Source organism: Porcisia hertigi, chromosome 34 (genome assembly GCF_017918235.1).
Source record: "Porcisia hertigi strain C119 chromosome 34, whole genome shotgun sequence".
NCBI classification, from domain to species: domain Eukaryota; phylum Euglenozoa; class Kinetoplastea; order Trypanosomatida; family Trypanosomatidae; genus Porcisia; species Porcisia hertigi.
Window position 1 is genome coordinate 239,763 of NC_090593.1, and position 20,870 is coordinate 260,632.

At 55.7% G+C, this 20,870-nt stretch overlaps 6 protein-coding genes across 6 annotated transcripts; all 6 read left to right on the forward strand.

Annotated features, from left to right (window-relative positions):
- Positions 1 to 1,041: 1,041 nt before the first annotated feature.
- On the forward strand, positions 1,042 to 3,525 carry JKF63_01652 (uncharacterized protein; the record flags this gene model as incomplete). The annotated part of the gene is made up of 1 exon (XM_067897698.1): positions 1,042 to 3,525. One exon carries the CDS (start codon positions 1,042 to 1,044, stop codon positions 3,523 to 3,525), a length of 2,484 nt encoding a protein of 827 aa, XP_067753855.1.
- A 593-nt stretch (positions 3,526 to 4,118) lies between these two features.
- JKF63_01653 (uncharacterized protein) lies at positions 4,119 to 4,487 on the forward strand (the record flags this gene model as incomplete). The annotated part of the gene is made up of 1 exon (XM_067897699.1): positions 4,119 to 4,487. The coding sequence occupies one exon, from the start codon at positions 4,119 to 4,121 to the stop codon at positions 4,485 to 4,487; it is 369 nt and encodes a 122-aa protein (XP_067753856.1).
- Positions 4,488 to 6,041: 1,554 nt separating this feature from the next.
- Positions 6,042 to 9,812, forward strand: JKF63_01654 (uncharacterized protein; the record flags this gene model as incomplete). Its single annotated transcript, XM_067897700.1, has 1 exon — positions 6,042 to 9,812. The coding sequence occupies one exon, from the start codon at positions 6,042 to 6,044 to the stop codon at positions 9,810 to 9,812; it is 3,771 nt and encodes a 1,256-aa protein (XP_067753857.1).
- A 710-nt stretch (positions 9,813 to 10,522) lies between these two features.
- On the forward strand, positions 10,523 to 13,135 carry JKF63_01655 (uncharacterized protein; the record flags this gene model as incomplete). The annotated part of the gene is made up of 2 exons (XM_067897701.1): positions 10,523 to 12,189; positions 12,232 to 13,135. 2 exons carry the CDS (start codon positions 10,523 to 10,525, stop codon positions 13,133 to 13,135), a joined length of 2,571 nt encoding a protein of 856 aa, XP_067753858.1.
- Positions 13,136 to 14,052: 917 nt separating this feature from the next.
- Positions 14,053 to 15,006, forward strand: JKF63_01656 (uncharacterized protein; the record flags this gene model as incomplete). Its single annotated transcript, XM_067897702.1, has 1 exon — positions 14,053 to 15,006. One exon carries the CDS (start codon positions 14,053 to 14,055, stop codon positions 15,004 to 15,006), a length of 954 nt encoding a protein of 317 aa, XP_067753859.1.
- Positions 15,007 to 16,168: 1,162 nt separating this feature from the next.
- Positions 16,169 to 16,798, forward strand: JKF63_01657 (uncharacterized protein; the record flags this gene model as incomplete). Its single annotated transcript, XM_067897703.1, has 1 exon — positions 16,169 to 16,798. One exon carries the CDS (start codon positions 16,169 to 16,171, stop codon positions 16,796 to 16,798), a length of 630 nt encoding a protein of 209 aa, XP_067753860.1.
- Positions 16,799 to 20,870: the final 4,072 nt, after the last annotated feature.

The window sequence follows — 20,870 nt, forward strand, 5'->3', positions numbered from 1 at the left end:
GGCACACAGGGCCCGTTGTCTGTGTATCTCATCCATACCTTCTCTCCGAACACACACACACACCACTACCGTCACCATTTATCATTTTTCCTGTCGCAGCTCCTGTCGGTGTGTGTGTGTGTGTGTGTGTGGACGGCCCCACTGATGTTCCTCAAAGAATATGATCCTGTTGATGTTAAATTCGTGTGTGTACGCGGGTGGAGGGAGGGAGGGGAGGGTGATTAGCATGTATGGGCATGCAACACCTGTGCACAGCAAACGTGTGCGCGTGCGCGTGGGGGCTATCGCACTACAAGCCAGCAAAGATATTTTGAGAACTTGAAAAGGCGCGTCCTTGACGGGGTGGCCCGAGACCCCCCCTCCCCCCTTTCTCCCCTCCCCTCCCCCACCAGAGCCCAGTGAGTACATGATCTGCTCATGCAAAGACCCATCTCGACCCCCCCCCCTCCCACCCCACCCCATCTTCAACCCTTCTTTTTTTTTCTTCTTCAATTCATGTAAGCATTCAAACCCTCTTCACTGGGCTTCTCCGAGTCCTCGCTGAGTTCACCCGACTCACCCTCCCCCCCTCCCCCACCCCCGCTCCACTCTGGGGGAAAAAGAGGGAAGAGTAGACGCGCTCACGCCTTTCAGGCTGTTTTTGGCTTGTATCTACGTCTGTTCTCTAAGTAATCGCTGTCAACTATATCGAGGAGTGCTGTAGTCACACGTGGGTCGAGGACCCCACAAAAAAAAAGAAAAATCAGGAGACAAGTGTAGACCCAAAAGTCCGCCCGAGACCACCTCTGTACATCGTCAAGGGAAAACACACAGAGAAAAAAGGGAAATATTTATCACTCCTCGCGCGGGTGTGTACGTGTGTGTGTGTGGAGGAGCCCCCCTTGTGCTCTGTTTGGCAGATATTTTTACAGTAGACCTGTCCCTCTACGTACATCACCTGCGAAACCGGTGAGGTGGCAAGCGGAGAGGAAGGAAGTGCGTGACGCACACCAACGCATGGAAAATAATTAATCAAACCAAATCGGGGGTAGGGAGGGTGTCATGAAGTTGTGCGGCGTGCGCATCCGCAGTCTTTCTCGCACGCGGTCTTCCGAGCTTCTGTACTGTGCTGTCTCCCGTAGAGGTGAAAGCACGGCAGGGCGACACCAGAGCTTCTGTGGACCGTGCTTGAATCTCTGCGCAGGTTCTGGCAAAATTCGGTGCTCTAGACCTTCACTGGTAGAGCCCCGAAGGCACTGCAGCGCTCTTTCCTCCCCGACAACTGGTGCTTCCACCGCACCAAAGCATGGAGATGACCTATACTTGTCTCACTACGCCATACCGAAAGATGCACACCGTCTCGTCGGCACACCGCAGTTGCTGCCACGTCACCCAGCCGAGGAGGTTGCCTTCAAGAAAAACCTAATCAAGAATTTTCCCCAGGCGCACATCCGCAACGTGAGTGTGGTGGCGCACGTGGATCATGGCAAGACGACGCTCTCTGACGCCATGCTGCGTTTCTCGAATCTTCTGCCGGCGGACGGGGCCACCGGCACCTTTACAGATCGCCTTCAGGTGGAAAAGGAGCGGGGTATCACCGTGAAAGCGCAGACATGCAGTGTCCTTCTCACCGCGCGCGAGACGGGCACACAATACCTCATAAATCTCATCGATACTCCGGGGCACGTGGACTTCCAGTATGAAGTGTCGCGTAGTCTCTGCGCCTCCGAGGGTGCGGCGCTCCTGGTGGACGTTCGGCAAGGCGTGGAGGCACAGACAATGGCACAGTTTTACGCGTCACTGGAGCAGAACCTCACGATCCTGCCGGTCCTAACGAAGATGGACAGCGTGATGTGCGACGCAGAAGTGGAGAAAACGCTTCTGCAGCTGGAAGACAGCACCGGCCTCTTGAGTCGAGAAGTGGTGCTGACAAGCGCGAAGAGTAAACAAGGCATCGAGCAGCTTTTCCAGGACATTATCGACAAGGTGCCGCCCCCACGTGGCCGTGAAGGCTTCTCTGACATGAAGCAGCTTCCAGCCATGCACCCTGACAGCGCTGAGCGGAAGCACGTGGAGCGCGAGCTGGTGCCGCTGCGCGCTTTGCTCTTCGACTGTTGGACCTCCGAGAGCAGCGGTATGGCTGACGGTGCTGCAGGAGCGCCGACAAACCCGCCCACGCCGTCTCCCTCGGTCTCCCCGGGAACGGCCGCTACCGCAGGTGGCCAACCCGTGGCGAGGGAGGGCATCTACGGCCTCATTCGTGTCATGGACGGCACGGTCACCTCAGGCACCACCGTCGTCTTTTTCCATTCCAGAAAAAAGTACGAGGTGCGCGAGGTGGGCATCATCCATCCCACGCTGCATCCCACCGCAGCCTTGACGGCTGGCATGGTCGGCTTCGTCTTTTTCCCTGGACTCACCAAGAAAGACGTTTTCATCGGCGACACCCTCTGCACGCTGCCGACGCGCCGGCACAAGATGAGAATAGAGGTGACAAGCACCGCTGCGGACGCAGAAACAGCGGGCAGCGAAGACGCGAGGAGCAATGGAGACTCCCTTCTAGTGGCACCAATCTCAGGTTTCAAGACGGTCCACCCCGTCGTCTTCGCCGGCTTCTACCCGGACGAGGGCGTCTACGTCACGCAATTGCGCGAAGCAGTGGATCTCCTCTGCGTTAATGACCCCTCCGTCACGGTGGAGCAGCTGCAGTGTCCCGCGCTCGGCCCCGGGTTGCAGTTGGGCTTCCTTGGCTTCCTTCACATGCAAGTCTTCAAGGAACGGCTGCTCATGGAATTTGGACAGGCCGTTCTGGTCACGCCGCCGCAGGTGCAGTACATGTACGTTGAGCAGCACGGTGACCCCGATGACCCAGCACAACGGAAGCCGGTCTCCGTCAGCAACTGGCGGTGGCCGCACGAAGGCGTCGGGGCGTACCTCGAACCGTTTGTCACGGCAACTGTGCTAACGCCGAGTGAATACTTCAATGAGATTAACAGTGCTGCGCTCAGCTCCTTTCGAGGTGAAATGCGGGAGATGCGTGTGGTTGACGACGCTCGCACACTGGTACGGTACCACATGCCTATGGCAGACCTCGCCCGCGGCTTCTTCTCCACTGTGAAGAGCAGCTCGCACGGCTACGCCACGCTGGAGTACGACGACCCGACATTCATGACCGCCGACCTGGTGAAGATGGACATCGTGATCAACAAAGCACGCATCTCTGCGCTGTCGACTATTTGCCTGCGCCAGGAAGCCAGCGTGCACGCCCGACGCATCATCGGCTCCCTCAAGGAGAACCTCCTCCGCTCCTCGGTCGACCTGCCACTGCAAGCGTTGGTGGGGACCAAAATAATTTTCCGCGAGACCGTCAAGGCGTACCGTAAAGACGTCACCGCAAAGATACACGCCGGGGATATTTCACGCAAGCAGAAGAAGTGGAATGACCAGAAAAAAGGAAAGGAACGCATGGCTCGCCGGAGTGTCGGCACCGTGACGCTAGACCAGAGCGTTCTTGCAGCCGCGATGGGGGCAACGACTGCGCGGTAGGCGTGGTAAGACTCGGAGAGGAAAAAAAAACTAGTTAGCGACCCCTCTGGTGCGTGTGGGCGTGTGACGAGCGACGTAGGCGGTATCGTGTGACCACACGTGGTCGGTGCCTTGTTTAAGTTTTGTATGGCTTCCTTACCTGCATTCCCTTGTTTGTTTGTTTTTTCTCCCCCCCCCCTTCCTGTGTGCCCTCAGGAAATCGCAAGAAATGATAAACCAATCGCAGGTGGTGAGCAGAGACTTCACCTGGAAGGGCAAACGGCTGCACATATGTGATATACACCCAGCGAAGGCTGAGCCGTTCACTGGACAGCACACAAGTATGTCTGGACAATCCTGCCTCGCATAGCTAAGCCTCTCGCTCTCTCCACATACGCACACGCACCGCCTCTTTGCCCTTTTCACTTTTATCTTTTCTGCCATTAACGCTTCTCTTTTGGTGTGTACCCGTCCCCCCCCCCTCCCCCACGCCTTCACGTCAGGATACCCCACCCACCCCCCGTCCCATATCTCTGCATTCACACACACAGAGAGACACACAAGCACACACACACACACACGGCTCCTCTGATCACCTCCACTTTCCCTCGACAATGCAGCGCCTACTCTCTGCTAGTTCTGTTTGTCGTATGGCCACAGCCTCGCTCGCCTCCGCTGGAGTGTGTCGGGCCCCCTCCCGCTTCAGCTCCAGCTATGTGAATAAAGCCGCAAAGAAAAAGGTGCAGGAGGGTGACGATGAGCGGTGGCTTGAGGCTGAGATGGATAAGAACATCGTTACACCAGAAGAGCGCTACGCCCATGCTCGAGAGGTCGAGACGCTCAAGCGTATGGTCTCTCAGCTCAAGGAAGAGCACAAGGAAAACATCGAGGAGGCAAAGCGTGTGCAGAGCAAGGAGCTTGATGACATCAAGAAGGAGATGAGCGAGTTGCAGCAGCGGCTTGTAAAACTCACAGGGAAGTAAGGGCGAATGGAGAGTACACACACACACAATGAAACCGATATGAGCAAAAAAAAAAACGGTGCATCCCGTTGGCGCTGGGCAAAACGGGTACCGGTGTGTGTGTTTGTGTGTAATAAAAGCTGTCACATCTCATTTTTTCACACACCGCGACGGCACCTCGTCACTCCTCGATATCCTCTTCCGTCGCCACTCCACATGTTGTACTCCATGTGTTTCCCTGCCACATCAAAACAATATGATAAATATATATATTATATGTATACACTATTTCATGGCGACGAAAAATACCACTTAAAGTGAAGACGTACGTCTACTCGCGCCGCCACACACACACACACGCACACACACATGCGTACACATATATACACGCACCGATATACACGGCGTTGCCATCTCATTTGAATGCTTGTGTAGGTTGCGTTTCTGTATGTGCGTGTGTCTCTTTGCTTTTTTTTTTGCTGTCGTCGCTGACGCTGTTTTTTTTTCAGCTAGAGAACGCCCTTTCTTTTCATCGATCGTGTGTGCTTTTCATAGTGTCCCCCTTTTTTGTTGTTTGAAACTATTTTTTTTGTGTGTGTGTACGCCTTCTCCCTTCTCCTCCTCCAACCCCACCCCCAACAAGACATACACGCGTGGTGCCGTGCAAAACATATCCGGCAGACTTACAAACTACTGGAAATGGACAAGGGGAAGTGATCCGACAATTACATAAGGAGCGAGAAGCATATTGAAGTTGATCCTGTACGCCTCAGGAGAAAAAGAAGCACATCTGGGAAAAAGGGGGAAGGAGATCAATAAGAGGAGAGAGAGAGAGAGAGAGTTGAACAACAAAAGTAGTAGCACCATGCAGGGCACCTCCCAACACAACCCCATTTTCTCCCTCGGCGCCCATGGGCGCGCACGTACACATATTACGAAGCACCAAAAAAAATCTACAACGACGCACTTGTGTGTAGGCTTTCGTGTGGGTGCAAAAACTTCACAGTATGACTGTGTAAACCGCACACAGTTCTAACCTGTCTCTTCTCTTGCACCTCATGGGTTAGGAAGGGGCACGTCACATCCAGTCACACCCGCTATTGAACTCCACACACACACACACACACCCGCATACGCTCTTTATAGGTGGCTTTGCAGTCTCCCGCGTGCGGTGGTGCAAAAGTGTCTCGAAACGCCGTTTTTCCCCCCTCCACTCGCCTTCTGAAATGAGAACTCTTCCCCATCCCCCTTCCTTAAAATCTTCGTGATTCCTCGGTCCCTTCGTTCCCTCGTCGAGTAAATACACCGGGGGGGGGGGCCTCTTGCAAAGTCTCCGTTCGCTGCATCAACGTCTCCTTGTTTTTTGAGAAGGGGGGTTGTATGTTTTTTTTTTTTTTTGCGATCCCCGCCACCGTCTGCTGTTCCCACACGCCTTTCCACGTAGCAGCGCTCACCGTGTTAGACAAGTGTCGGGAGTGCGATCGAACTGTGTAATTGGTGACATCACCTTCTCCTATGCGGCCTCTTCTGTCTTGCTCACCTAAACGACTGTCTGTTGCGTAAAAAAAAAAATCGATGTCGTCACACGAGGATGCTCCCAGTGACACCAACGGCGGACAGAAGCACTTTCTGCCGCGGCTGTGGCACGGCATCGTGAAGAATTCACTGTGGCATTTGACTTTCTTCCCCGCATTGAGACCTGAATTGTGCACCGCGTCCGTGCTCAGAGCCCATTCCTCGACGGCACTCAAAACGCCGAGTGACAGTGCAATGGTGGTGGTGAGTACCCTGTACAGTCTTGCGTTATTGGAGGCGGTAGGTTACACGGAGGCTGGCCCCACAGCTCGTCAGCTGTGGAGCGCGCACGTTGATGGCTCAACGCCTTCCCTTAGCTCGCAGTCGGCACCTGCAGAGCAGATGAACTGGCTCGACAGGCTGTGCGCCGCAGTGCTTCGCCAAGCAGGGGCTTTCTCCTCCGCGTCTGCCAACAAAGCGAGTGCGCTGGCCACTGTGTTGGCAGAGGTACAGCAGCAGTGTACGAACGTCACAGAGTCGACAGCGCTCGATGCGCTTTTTGCTGAACTCGCTCGCGACTACCTCCACCACCTCGCAGCCGCGACCTCTGCCGAGTCGAAACCCGGAGCTCCGCAGCGCCGTACAGTTTCAATTTTCAGCTACGCAACTCTGCCCTTCCAAAAAAGCCCTGGGGCGGGCTGGGAGAAGTCGGCGTCCGCCGGCCAGCACCAAAGGCAGTGGTACGAAGCCCGTCTGTATGCTGCACTTGCGTGTAGTACAAGCATGTCTACCCCTGCACCCCTCGCACGACTCCTTGTTGCCTACGCCCATCAAGACGATGGACGATTACAGGCTGTGGCAAGCGCGAACCTCAACGGCTTTCTTTACAGATGCCATGATAGCCAAGAGACGAAGAAGAGCATCGACGCATCGTCCGTCACCGGCGCAGTCGCCGATACCGCTCCTGCAGCCCTTGCTCAAGTGCGCCTCAGCGGCGTTGTTGCTGGTGTCCTGGAATATGCACTATGGGCGGCTCGGGTGCGCACTGCCCTTTCAGTGGCCGAGCTGCGTGCCTGCGTCTCCGTGGGAAACGCGTCACAGAAGCATCCTCCACAGGCCACGGCGTTTGCGTTGTGCGTCGCCCCCCATGCGCCTCTCAGCGCTGCCCTGCTCCTCAATCTCATAATGGAAGAGTGCAGCTACTATCAACAAACAGCTCCAGCCGGCACGGGCAACGGAGGAGGAGGAGGAGGAAGAAGAGGAGGGGTCACTGCAGCAGTGCTGCACGCAGTGCAAGAACTACTTTTCACGATTGTTCTGGGGAACGGGACGCAGCACATGCGCAATAGGCCTGAGCCCTCAGCTGCATCAAAGAGGCCACGTGCAGAAGGAAGCGGGGGGTCCGGTGTGACGCGATCAGCGATGATAGTGGAAACAACCCGCAGCGTGACACTGCCGGAGGCGGACGCCATCTCGCAGGAGTTTTTCCCTGCGCTTGCGCAGCAGCTAGGCCTGGAGTGGGCCTGGTCACCTCTTCTGCGACACCTGTCGAGCCTAGACAAGGTCCAGGTCTCCGCAGAGGAAGTCGGCGTGTGCACAGGCTTGACGCCCGCCTCTTCACTGGGCGTGCGGTGGAGCAGCCACATGCTTATGGATACCATCCTTCTCTCCCTCGCCCGAAAGACCTATCCGCAGCGTCTCCTGAACGTTCTCCCCGGCAGCTACGAGCGTCTTTTGAGTAACCTCGATTTACTGCCCCCGATGCGTCCGCAGGGCGACGACGGAGGCGATGCCGGCCACAGTGGCACGGGGCGCCGCTCAGGTGGTCCTTTGCTGTTCGAGATGCCCGTCTACTACGCGGTTCCGGCGTCTACGCTGGTAGCATACTTTCAGCGCGCCGGCGTGTCGGGGTTGCGAATAGAAGAGGCGGAGCGCATCCTCACAACCGCCACGAGTACGCATGCCATGGTCGTTCAGCTGCGAGCTCAGGCGCCCTCGGGGTATGACGCAGACGGACGCAGGGGCAGCACTTTTGGTGCAGGGCGAAGAGAGACGCAAGATAACAGTGACGGCGCTGTCGACTCTCCGCACTATCAAAAGAAAGGGAGCGCTATGTCACATGCCTACGCGTTGACACACGAACGCGTCGAGCATCTTATATCGCGCTACCAGGGTGAGGTGCTCCTTGCTGCTGTGGTGGTGCACACTCAGCTGCGCGTGCCAAGCCAAGTGCAGCAACTGATGCGCGTGCTGGCACCGCTGTTCCTGAAGATAAACCTGGCATGGCGCACCCATGACGATGGCTGCAGTACCCTCTGGCTCCTGCAGCCTCGCACGGACTTCAGCGCGACGGGAATGACAGCCAGCGCCGCACGCTTTAGCGCAGAAGCCGAAGTGCTGCTGGATCATGTCGGGTATGAGTTTTACCCTCTTGAGTGGCTTCCCGCGGCGTTGTCTACGGACACCGCACAAAATGAATCATCCATCGAGCGGTTTGCCTTCCCCTACTCTCTATTGGCCGCTGTAGGTCACCAGTTTCAGCTTCAGCTGCGCGGCGCCCCACTGGGGAACAGTGGAGACGCCACGCTTCGCCACCCTTGTGGTCCTCGGGCGTCGGCCGTGATGCCGTCGATATCCGGAGCGGCTCTCCTTGCCACTGACAGGGATGTAGACGAGAGCGACATCAAGGCCACTGCCACGGCGTGGCGAAGGACGGAGCGTTTTTTGACAGGGCTGATGCAGCTCTGCTACCTCGACCCCAAGACGTCCTCGATGGAACTCGAGGGGACACTGGCGGTGTCGTCAACCAGACGCGTCTTGACAGCGAATGGCCGAAGCGCAACGCTGGGCTCTAATGGTGGGGCTAATGTAGGACCTGGCGTTCGCGGCAGCGGGGCAGACGTGGTGGCAGCGGCCGATGTTGCATCACATCGCCTACGTTCCCTGCTACAGCAACCTACAGTGATGGACGCCGTGTGGGGCACAATGAAAAACACAGCCTCTGCTAGAGAAAACAGAGCATCGCAGCGCTACCCTCACCAGTGTGAGAAGCGGTCGAAGTCGGTACCTGTCTTGGCTGAGGCACAAGAACACCTTCGTGCGATGCAGCAGCTGCTGCTGGAATACGGCTCTGCCTCCTTCGACACAACCGTGGAAGCTGCAGATTTTGCCCTCACGATTGCACAAGCGTTCCTGCCTCTCTCAAGCGGCACCAGCGCCTTGCTTTACCCCGCATCTGGCAAAACTGGGCCAGCCACCATGTCAGGAAAGAAGAGTGAGGCTCTCCTACGTTCTGGACTGGCGTGGGGTAGTGCGGTGGTGGGGAACGCCGCGACCAAAACGAGGGTGCAAGTACAACTACAACAACACCAGCCGCAGCCGCAGCAAGAGCAGGGCGCCGCATCGTTCCGGGCGGTGCTTGCGCGCGTGTACAACAGTGCCACAGTGGACACAGTGTGGCTCGCGCGGAGTGCACTGCGTTACGTCCCACAGCGCATCTGGGAAAAAATACGCTCCCATCAAGCCGAGAGACTTGCCCTGGTTCAGCGACACCGAAAGTGGGCCTCGTACCTCCTCGAAAGTACGCCTACTACTTTGGAAGCAACACCATGTGACCTTGACGATGCACATTGTGTCGATCCACTGCTGATGGAACAGTGGACGCAATGGGAACGCGTCTTGGAGCAGCTGGGGCTCTCTGGGCATCTTGAAGGCGGCATGTCTACGGTGGCAAGCACAAAACCCCACCCGCCCTCTTTCTCGGCTGAGGACATTACGTGTGCGCAGTGGTTGTGGTACTCACCCCACTTCGCAGCAGAGTTGGATCCTTGAGAACCGCTTCTCCCAACGCAGTTCCTCAGTGGCTTACTCGTATTGGCCCGGCATTGGCGGTGCTCAGTGGTGGACCCCCCCCCTCTTTTTTTTTGCCCCCCTCCCCGTGAGAGGGATGGCTAGTAACGTACCAGCTTCTGTCCACCGTCTCAGCTGACTAGAAAAAAAAAAGCCGATCCTCCTCTTGAGCGCTTGCTTCGTACCCAAGGAGAACACGGACGGGGTAGAGGAGGAGTACGAGAAGCCGTTGATGAAACCAGTTTTTTGCTCTGCCTCCGGCTCCTGTCTCATTTGTGCGTAAAAGAGGCGGGACAAGTGCCACCAATATAATTTTTTTTTCCAAAAAAAAAAAGATGAATAAGAAACAAAAGTGGGCTTCCGGTGTCAGTGTGCCCGCCTGTGTCTAAGCGAATGTGCTCACTGCTGCGTTGTGTGGGTCCCTCACATCCTGTCGCTTTGACCTCACTGTCTCTCGCACGACTGCCTTGACATCCCTCCTCCTGGTCATCCCTGGAAAAGTAGACGGCCTCACCGGCTCTCTCTTGTACCCCCTCCTTTTCTCGTTCGACGTAGGTGCCGCAGGTCCTCGCAGTGCTCTGCTGCGCTCTACAATCACACAAAAAAAAAGGAGGTGCCACTTCTCATACACCTGGGCGCACACACACATACATACATACACACATACACATGTACATGTACACACCATAGTCATGTCCACGTCCAACGAGAAGGGTCCAGTGTCTCAGGCGTATGGAATACATAGCACCCCGCCGACCAATGCCCGGGGTAGCAAACTGAGCACGCTGTCCGTCGGCGAGCTCCGCACCGCGATGCAGCAACACCTTCGCTCCACAGGGGCGCTGCGTCAGCTCAAAACGCAGCTGCGGGGCATGGTGATCACCGAGCTGCTACAACAGCCCAAGACGGCCAGGATGCTCATCCACGGAACGCCGCAGTCTGTCCCACCGTCACCGGCAGGGGAACATGGAAAGCTGGAAGACAGAAAATCCTCCGCCATAGAGCCTCTCAACACTACTCCTTCCATCGCTGCCACCTCAGGGCGCAGAGACCAAACACTGCAGACCTGGTCGTGCGGCCTGGCCGATGCCCTCGTTGAGAACCACCTGCGTCGCACGAGGCGGGCCATGTCACTCTCCATCTTCAGCACAGAAGCCGAAGTACCCCCCTTCAGCGTAAGCGGCGCTCCATCGGAAGAAGAAGAGTACCTTGCTCATCTTTTTCAGCTAATCGGCGTTGATGCGCCAGTCAACCCCGAGGACGACATCCTCACCCCCTCTTCGTCCCACTCTGCCAAGAGTGTGCTGCAGCGACTTGTGGAAGACTGCGTTGCACGACAAGGCTCCACGAGCGCCGGGGGGGCGTCACGGCACTTGCACCACTGCAGCACTCAGACTGACGCGGCCGACAGCGCCGACCACGCAACAAACCCTCTCAACTCACTGGAGTGCCGCCTTGCCGCCGTAGATGCCAAATATGCCCTTACATTTTCACAGCTCAAGCAGACACGCGGTGCTGGAGAGCAGCCTTTCTTTCTCCGCTCCGAGGTGGAACGCCGACTGCAGCAGTATAAGAACGACATGCACGCCCAGCTGCGAAGCGAGTACGAGCAGAAGTACAACAGTTTCGCTCGGGTAAAGCTGCAAGAGGCACGTGACGATGCCGAGGGACGCTACCGTGTCCTTCTGCAGAGCAAAACGGAAGAGCTGGCTGAGATGGAACGTAGTGTAGTCGTCAAGCTGGAGCAGGAGCGACAGCGGCTGAAGACGGCGTGGGAGGACGTTCACCAACAGCGCACAGAGCTGGAGAGGCGTCAGCGCGACACAATGAAGCAGTTGTCCGAATACGATGCAGCGAGGCAGCGGAGTGACACGGAGCTGCACTCGTGGAAGGAGAAAACACGTGCGCTGCAGCTGCAGTGTTCCAAGTGGGAAGAGCTGTGTGGGACACGGCTCATGGAACTGGACGGAGCTCGCAGTCGTGAAGGGCGGCGTGTGGAGGACATCCGTCGTCTTCAGGCGGAGCACGCGGCGGAACTGCGGCTGAAGGATGAGGAGATCAGCCGTCTTCGCTACCGTCTCCGCCTGGCCTCGCGCAACAGCGACTCCTCTCAGATAGGGGCAGCGCCAGAGGCCTCAGCCGATCAAAAATACAGAATGAACGCAGCCGTCATACCACCGCTGGCGCAGCCTGGCAATGTAACTTCGCTGCTGAGCCCACAGCAGCCTCACAGTCTGCATCTCCGCGCCGAGGAGCTGCCGCGGAACGTATCAGAACCGCAGCAGGAGCGGTGGGATGCAGCGTGGGTGGCTGCAGCGGCGGCTGGGCCTGCGGACCCTGCTACTGACGCTCGCCAGCCCTGTAGCGACCTACCCACCGCGGTGTCCTCCCTACCGCTCAGCACGACGGCGATGCCTTCGGCGGAACGCGTCTTTGCGGAGCTCCAGAGCTCTACTCCGGCGCCGGCGTCCCAGGCAACACTCTATCCGTCGCCTTCATGGCAGGTCCAAGCCGTTCAGTGCTCTGATCACCACTCGGCAGATCCGGACGAGCCAGTTGCTGCCGCGTCATTAGCCCCGACCGCCGCTGTCCCTTCAGCAGCCTGCCAGTCAGTCTCAACGCCCCCCTCGTCCAGGGAAATCTCCCTGAAGCCAGCGGCCACCGCTACGGCCGCTGTGCCCCTCTCGATACCCTCCGATGAGCTCCAACAGAAGACCGCGCTGTCGAAGAAGACTCCCAGCACTGGTGTTTCATCCACGCTGTCCTCATCCTCGGTATCGTCGACGCGGGCGACTCTCCTGAAGGCCGCCAGTGCACCAGCCATCGGAACCCCTGTCACCCAGTCATCTGCGTCCTCTGGCGCACATAAAAGCTCGTCGCCAGCTAGCGCACCGCCGAGCGCCGCGGCAATTACTGCGGAATCGAGTGGTGATGATGCAGATAACGAAGATTCCGCGAATAGAATTGCCGCCGCTGCCGCGCGCCTCAACGCCTTGGCTGCAGAAGAAGAAATCGGCCGTGGTGAAGTGCAGTCAGAGGAGGAAAACGTTCGCAACAGTATTTTGTGGCTGGACAGAAATCGGCGCGAGCTACTCGCGGATGAGCTGAAGCGTGAAGGGGGTAAAGATGGCGGAGGCAACAACAGTGTAGGTGACGGCGTACCCTCTCCCTGGAACCAGTTTGGCGGTGGGTCGTTAGGTAATCAGCTTGGCGGCACCGCCGCCGCCGTAACTTTCAATGACTCTTTCAGCACTGACGACTCGGCGCTCCTCCGCGACTCGTATGAAGATGACTCGGAGTTCTAAGAGAGAGAAGAGAAGTTCAAGGCGTTTGCCTGATGTGTGGCCCTCAATGGCAGAATCCCGCCATACCCACAAAGCCGGCGTCACACTTGTCATAGATGAAACGATGGCAGTCGATGGTCACAGTTAGCCTTCTCTCCCCTCCCATTCGGTGCGCTTCGAAGCAATGAAGGGTACATGGGGAGTAATCGGTTCTGTGGTATTTGTTGTGGCGTCCTTCCTTTTTTTTTCCTCTTCCGTTACCACCGACAGCTCCACGGAAAATCGTACACGCACAGAGAGAGAGAGAGAGCCAAAGATTTCGGTGAGGACCAAGGGCAGGCGGCTTGGTATACCCCCTATCGTCATGAATCCTCCACGGTTGCGCTGCCCATCTCATCCCGTACATACGCGCTACGGTCTTTCAAGTGGGCCTTATTGTTGTGTGCTGTGCGTAGGATGTTCTATATATATATATATATATATATATACAGTTTTTTTGTACTGTTTATGTGCCCCAATCACACCCCCACACCTCCTCCTCATCTCTCGGTGTACTCGACTCCTTTCGCGCGCGTTTCTCCTTTCCTTTGGGCGCGTGTGCGTGTGTGTGTGTGTGTGTGTGTACGCCGACGTGGATGTCTGCACCGCTTCGCTAACCGCAAATGACGCTTAAACTTGACAAACTCAACGCTCACTGTCCCATGAAGTCGTTTTAGACTTCGTCGCATATCGCATACGCCATTTCCTTTATATTGGTTGATCCCCCCCCGCCCAATCTATCGCCTCTGCTCGTCTACACCGCCTCCTCTAGGTGTCTGCGTGAGTGTCGAGCTTTCGATCTCGTGTCAAGTCAAGCGTGCGTCCTTCCGGTTTGCTTGCTTGTTCCCCCTTCTCGCTCCCCCCCCCAAAAAAAAAGCCATACAGGCCGATTCGCCACGATGGAGGGGAACCGAGTGGCATCACTCTTTGGAGTGAAATACCCCATCGTGCAGGGGGGTATGGTCTGGTGCAGTGGATGGCGTTTGGCATCTGCCGTCAGTAACGCCGGCGGCCTCGGACTCATCGGTGCCGGCTCCATGAAATTTGAAGTGTTTCAGCACCACGTGCGCCGCTGTAAGGAGGCCGCGAAGAAGCCCTTCGGCGTCAACATCCCCCTCGGCCGCGATGTTGCGCAGTACATAGACCTCATCATCGAGGAGAAGGTGCCCATCGTATTCACAAGTGCGGGCAGCCCCAAGCTCTGGACTCAGAAACTTCATAGCCATGGCATCAAGGTGGCGCACGTCGTACCCAGCTGCAAGCTCGCCCTTAAGTGTGAGGCGGCAGGGGTTGACGCCGTCGTAGCCGAAGGGTTTGAAGCTGGTGGTCACAACGGGCTCGAAGAAATCGCCACAATGACGCTGATCCCGCAAGTGCGCAAGGCGCTGGCGCCTGAGATTCCCCTACTCGCAGCAGGTGGCATCGCAAGTGGAGATGCGATGCTAGCGGCCGTGGCTCTTGGAGCTGAGGGCGTTCAGGTAGGCACGCGCTTTGCCGTCACTCAAGAAAGCTCGGCAGCGGAGGAATTCAAAAAGAGGTGCACCGCTGCAGGAGAAAGCGATACGTTCTTGACGATGAAGCAATATATGCCGACGCGTCTCATGCTGAACGACTATGGCCAAGCGGCTCGCCTCCTTTCCGAGTCTGGCGCCACCAAAGCGCAGCTGGAAGAGTTTCGTGGCAAAGGCCGCACAAAGCAAGGCATGTTTGACGGTGATGTAAAGAACGGCGAGCTGGAAATCGGTCAGATTGTGTCGGCCTGCAAAGACATTCCAACTGCTGCGCAGGTGGTGGAGCGTATGGTGAGGGAGTTCGACGCTCGAAAAGCGCAGGTCGCCAAGATGCAGCTGTAGAATGCATGAACACATGCACGCACGCTCTTTCCTCTCAAAGCCACGCAAGTAAAGAAGAGGAAGCCCTCCAGAGGCAAGCGCGCGCGCACGCACACACACACACACAGGCGTTCACTTTACATACCGGTGAGTGCGCGCTGCCGCAGGACAGCCGAGCCTTTTGCCCCTCGAGCCCTTCGCGTTTTTTATTTTCCGGTTCGGGTGTTTTTGTACGATAAAAGCGCCGCCCGTTTTTTTGTCTCTCCCGCCCCCCCCCCCCAAATGCGACCACACGAGGCCTCCCCCGTCGGCCACTCGCGGGCACACGTGGTGTGCGCAAGGCTGTTTCGAATGGAACGCACCACGTCTTGTTTTGTCCAGCGTCTTTCACAGAATACGTCCTGTGCACAGATGCACCACTGGGGAAAAACTGACTAGTTGCAGGTCTCAGTCCGCATGCGAAGTAGACGGTGGGGAGAGGTGGGTGGGGGTTTCTCTGGGCCTGTGTGTGTGTGTGTGTGTGTGTGTGCGGATGCGACGCAGGTCACATACCAACGTGGCCCAACCTCTTCCGGGAGACTGTGGGGGGCTGGAGAGTGGTGATGGTGGTGGGGGGGTGGGTCCCTTCCCAAGCCCCCACGCCAAAGACAGTTCAGAAAACAGCAGCATCACCTGTACATGAACGAGCCCTCAGCCTCATTGGCCCCCGTCCCTGGGCGCTATCCACGCAACGGCGCCTTCTATATTGAACTCTATGTCCCGTTTGGCTGGCCTCACATACGCGGCCACCGATCGGTTTATAGATCACATCGGTCGCTAAATATTCCCTTCAAAGGGCCCAAGCCGCAACCCCAAACAAAAAAATAAAACAGGGAAGGGCATATCCTTTGCCTCGGTGAATGTCATCAAAACGATAACGATGGCGTAAGAGGAGAGAGGAAAAGAGTAGGTTAATCCATCTCTCCCCCCCCCCAAAAAAAAAAAAAATCACCACAACCTGACAACACCCTAACCGTTTGTGACGTCACCCATGACAGGGCAGCAAATGAGATGGAGCTCTACACCCGCTTTCTAACTCCTCTGTCCTCCCTTTCTCCTCCTCCTCCTCTGCCGCCCATTTCCCATTACGGACCTGAACGCTGGTGAGGGCCCCAGCAAGCATGAAGACAGACACACACTCGGAATGTCCTCCCTCAACTCTTCAGCGCTTTTTGATGCGGCTAGTGTTTCCTCTCCCAAGGATGCCCGTGGAGCAACGGCGACCGTGCCGAAGCTTTCCCCAGCCGCCCTGTGGGTTCTCGAAAGTGGTTTCCTTCAACGTGCCAAATGTGCAGAGGCACCTGTCTCAGTCATGCAGATTTTATCCCCTCCACCGTCGAAGCGGTCGCGCACCTCCCCCACGATAAGCGCTCCTGGGTCATATTTATGTTCCATGGATGCGATTGTTACGATCGGCTCAGCAGACGACGTAAGAGTCTCGAGGGAAAGCTTTGGCCCCTCGAATGAAAGGCATCGGGTGTCAATTTCCATTGTTACTGACACCGATATAGCCGATGAATGCCCTAGCGCCACAACTGCTACAGACAGCAGCGTGTGTACGTCCCCTCATCGTGCCCTCTCTTGTAGCGCCTACCTCACTGTATGGGGCTGGAGACCCAGTATCTCATGCACAACTCCTACGTCCTTGTGTGCTGAAGTGGCTCACATCGATGAAACAGAGAGCCCAGACACTGTCACGGCAATCAGCAGGACCACGATCATGTCGTCGGCACACTCCACGAGCAGTCCCAGAAGCCTTTGTCGCTCTCTTTGATTGCGTGTGTCGATGACAACGGTGTCGCAGAACAGCCTCCACGTCGGCGCCGGCGCGGCCGGCAAGCTCGAGGAAAATGAAGAAGTGCAAGAAGCTGTCCGCGTGGCCTCGCCCTTGGCTCTCGTAGGCCACGGCATGCCCCCCCCCCCTCCCCGGGGGTGCTATAGAGAAGTCTGTAAGCGCCATCGAAGAGGATATCCAGAGCAATACTGGCTATGCCGTCTTACATCGCTTTTCACCGCAACTCTCAGTGTTTCCATGTGCCTGCTGTGCGTAGGTGTGTGTCTGTCAGTTTGCAACATCGCCTGTGTGGTGTGTGTGTGTGTGGATATGTATAACTCACTCTTTGCAAAAAAAAACCTTTTCTTGCTTTCAATCTTGTTTTTCCCCCGTTACTCATGCTGTTCATCTATTTTGTAATTTAAAATGTAGTGTTCGGAAACGTAAGAACAGAGACAGTTGACAATGTTCTTTGTATTCTCTTTTTTCACATTCGCCCCACCCCTCTTTATCATTTGTCTTCCTCTCTTTGCCTCAGCTAATACGGCGCTTACGTACATGACGGCTTGTGTGTCGCTCTGTTGCGGGAGGGAGGGAGGGAGGGTGGAGATGAGATGGGCGTCGCATTCGAGTTGGGTAGCACCTTTTGGTGTCCCCTCTTTTTCTGTTGGTTTGTGTTTACTGCTTCTCTTCTTCTTCCCCTCCCCTTGCTTTCCCAAAAAAAAAAAAAACGTTTGCGTGTTTAGTATGTAAATTTGCATTCCTCTCTTTAGTTTTTTTTTGTGCTTCGACTCTCTTACCCCCCCCTCCCCCTCGCGCCATCACCCTCCCTCCCTCCCCTCCCCTCCCGTCCTCTCGTTTCCCTTCTGAGCTCGTGTTCCCGCCTTACCCCCCATACCCCCTTTCTCTGCAGGCAGAAAAAGAGGGGGTTGACTGTTCCTTGTTCCCCTCCACACCGCTAAATTCCGGGGGACGAAGAGGGAGGGGGGAGCGCCTATTGCACGCTTCGAGCACCTTGTATATAACATGTAAATCAGTTTCACTGCTTTTTTTTCGTCCTTGACGTATGTGACGCCCTCAAGTGGGGGAGGAGTGCAATGATAGATCCCCCATTGGCAGCCCCCACGTCTCCTATTTTATGTATGTACATGCAAAAAAATCTTTAACTTGTGTTTCACCTTCTCGTATCCTGTGTTTCTACATATATACATATATATGTATATATGTACACATAATATATATTTCCTCTCATCCGCTTGTTTGGCTTCTGACATCGGTTCTCTTTCCCTCCTCTTGCGCTCTGCCGCCTCTCCCCTCTCAGGCCTATGTCAGACAGCTGTAATGCATGTCTCGAAACTCCTTGATGTCTTTTGGTCGCCTTGTTGGTCTTTTTGCTTGCTGCAGATCATCCTTTATTCGCATCTGTACGCTTTAGCTTCGCCGCTGCACTTGGCACCTCCTCCTCCCTCCCACCATCCCCCGTGCAGCCACCATCACCCGCCCCCCCCCCCGCCGATCCCACATCCCTCTCTACTTTGACTACAGGTAAGCGCGTGCATGTATGTATGTGTGCTTGTGTGTCGACAGCCGTAAGGGTGATGATAATCTTATTCGCTTTTTCTTGTCCTCATGTTGAATGCAAATGCCAGACGTGTATCTGGACTGAGTCCTCCATGTATGTTTTCCCCTTCCCCCAGTCTCATGTATGTCTATGCAACATCCTCCTCCCTTGTCAAGTCGCGCCGCCCTATATTTGTTACCTGACCATTGCTCCCCTCCCTCCCTTTGTTCTTTTTCGTCACCTGACTGCCTCCGATACGGTTGAGCATGCACACAGGCTGGCAAGCCCCCACAGGGGGGGGGGAGATTCAGCGTGCAGAAGTAGATCCGCTCAGAGGTCCTCCCCCTTCCCATCCCGCTTCCCCCCCCCCTCACTTCTTCTTCTTCGTGAATACAATTTTGTTTTCTTTTTGTTTCTCTTGTTGAAGAGAACAGCGGAATAAATCTGTGCTCACGCGTAAAGCGAAGACGTGTGGATGTCGGGACGCACATCCGTTCACCCCCACTCCCAACCTCATCCGTACCACTCCTTACCGGAAGGGAAAGAGGGCGACGCGCGTGTGTGTGTGTGTTTTACAGATGGATGTGTACTTGAGAGATATTTAGCCCCCTTTCTTTTGCAGTTTTTTTTTGTTCTTGAGTTCCTTCGTCTGCTTCAACGTGTTTGCTTTTGGGGGGCGTAACATCGTTTTGTATGGGTGTGCATGTGTATATTTTCGGACTTTTGTGGCCTGAGTAATCCAATTTTTTCTGTTGTTCAAGTCTGAGCTCCCCTCTTGTCCTCGTTCTCCGCTCCACCACCACCACCACCACCCCCCCCCATACCCTCCTTTTCCCCTTCGTGGTAATATATATATATATATATATAATTTCAAGGGTATTCCCTTATAACTGGCATCAATGAAAATAATTAATAAGCATGTAAATTTATCATAGCCTGCAGATCTAATCCAATGGAAAGATGCCTTCCAACCCAGCGCTGGCCGTTATTGCGGTCTCCTTTACTCCACCCCCCATCCCCTTCCAAGCCCATTTTCGTGGTGGAAATCGATGTGTCCATGTTTTTACTCCTCCCTCCCCCCCTCCCCACCGCCGCCTCTGTGAGTACGTACACGTAGATGTAATGGGTATGCATGTGTGCATGCGGTGTGTGCGTGTGTTTGCCTGTCAGTGATGCATCTCTCAGCAGAACCTGCAAAAGAATATAGAAACAAAGAAATGGACGCTATCTGAAAGGATGGCCCCGTCATGATCCGCTCCGTCAAGACCCCCCCCCACCGCCACCCTGCCGACCTCCTCCCTCCCTCCCTTCCCCACGCCCATGTCTCTCGTACCCTTGACAATTTAGCCTTGGGAGAGTACCTTTTTTTTTGGGGGGGAAGGGGGGGGTAGGGGTTCTCACCTCCACAGTCAGACTACCTCCCCAACTCCTCTCTCTCTCCTCGCCCTCACCTCTTCTTGAGTGCCTCGTGTGACTTCGTTGCTGGGCGGAATATATATGTGTGGGAGTGCGTGTGTGTGTGTGTATTTATATGTACCCTTTGCGATTTTGGAATGTGTGTACGGTGTTGCTCACTGTACCCCATCATCAAGAACCGACAAGAGAGAGTCTAGAACCGCTCGTTTTTTATTTCGAGGGGGGTGGCAGTGCACGTGCAGGGGTTTATGTATGGGTGGTTGTCACGCAAACGGCAAGTGACCGCAACGCACGGCCAATACACACACACGAACACCCCACACCCGACTGTGTGATAACGACTTGCTGTTGCCCACCCCTTACATCGCTCCTCTGCTGCCACTCCAGTCTCTCCCCCTGCACCACACCGAGAGGCAGAGCTTTTATGCGCACATATGCACGCAAAACAGAAGATCACGGCTTGAAAACAATCACCTTTTTTCACTGTTCTTCTTTTTTTGTGTGTGTGTGTGTCTGTTTGTTTCCGCTTCACACACACACACAAACACGAAACACACTCAAAAAAAAAACTTTATAGATCTACCGCCGTTAATTCCTGTGGCGGTTCCGCTCTTTGGGTGTGGTGGTGGTGGTGTTTTTTCTGTGTCTCATAGGGTATCATCAACACTAAACGTACACGAACGTACACACACGAGCTAACTGTTGCCTCACCCGACTCTAGAAAAGGGGGGAGGGGGCGCGCCGCCTGTTCCTCTATTAAAATAACTCCCAGCGTGCGTTTCCCATTTGTGTGTGTGTGTGTGTGTGCCTTTGCCAATAGAGCAACACAATGCACACCTCCCCGTCACCATTGCTGATGGAATCGCCTCCGCCTCAGGCCGTGTCCGGGGACCAACGGACTCGTCTGTTAGAGCTGGAAGAGCGCCAGCGTCTGCTCAAGCGCCTGTGCGAAGAGGCACTTAAAGAAGAAGAACAGCATGAACATATTTTCCAGCAACTACAGGAGCACACCACGGCCGCCATGTCAACCACTGAGTCCTTTGCTGTTAACGGTGGTGCAGATCTGAGTGAGCCACCTCTCTCTCACAGTGCCAG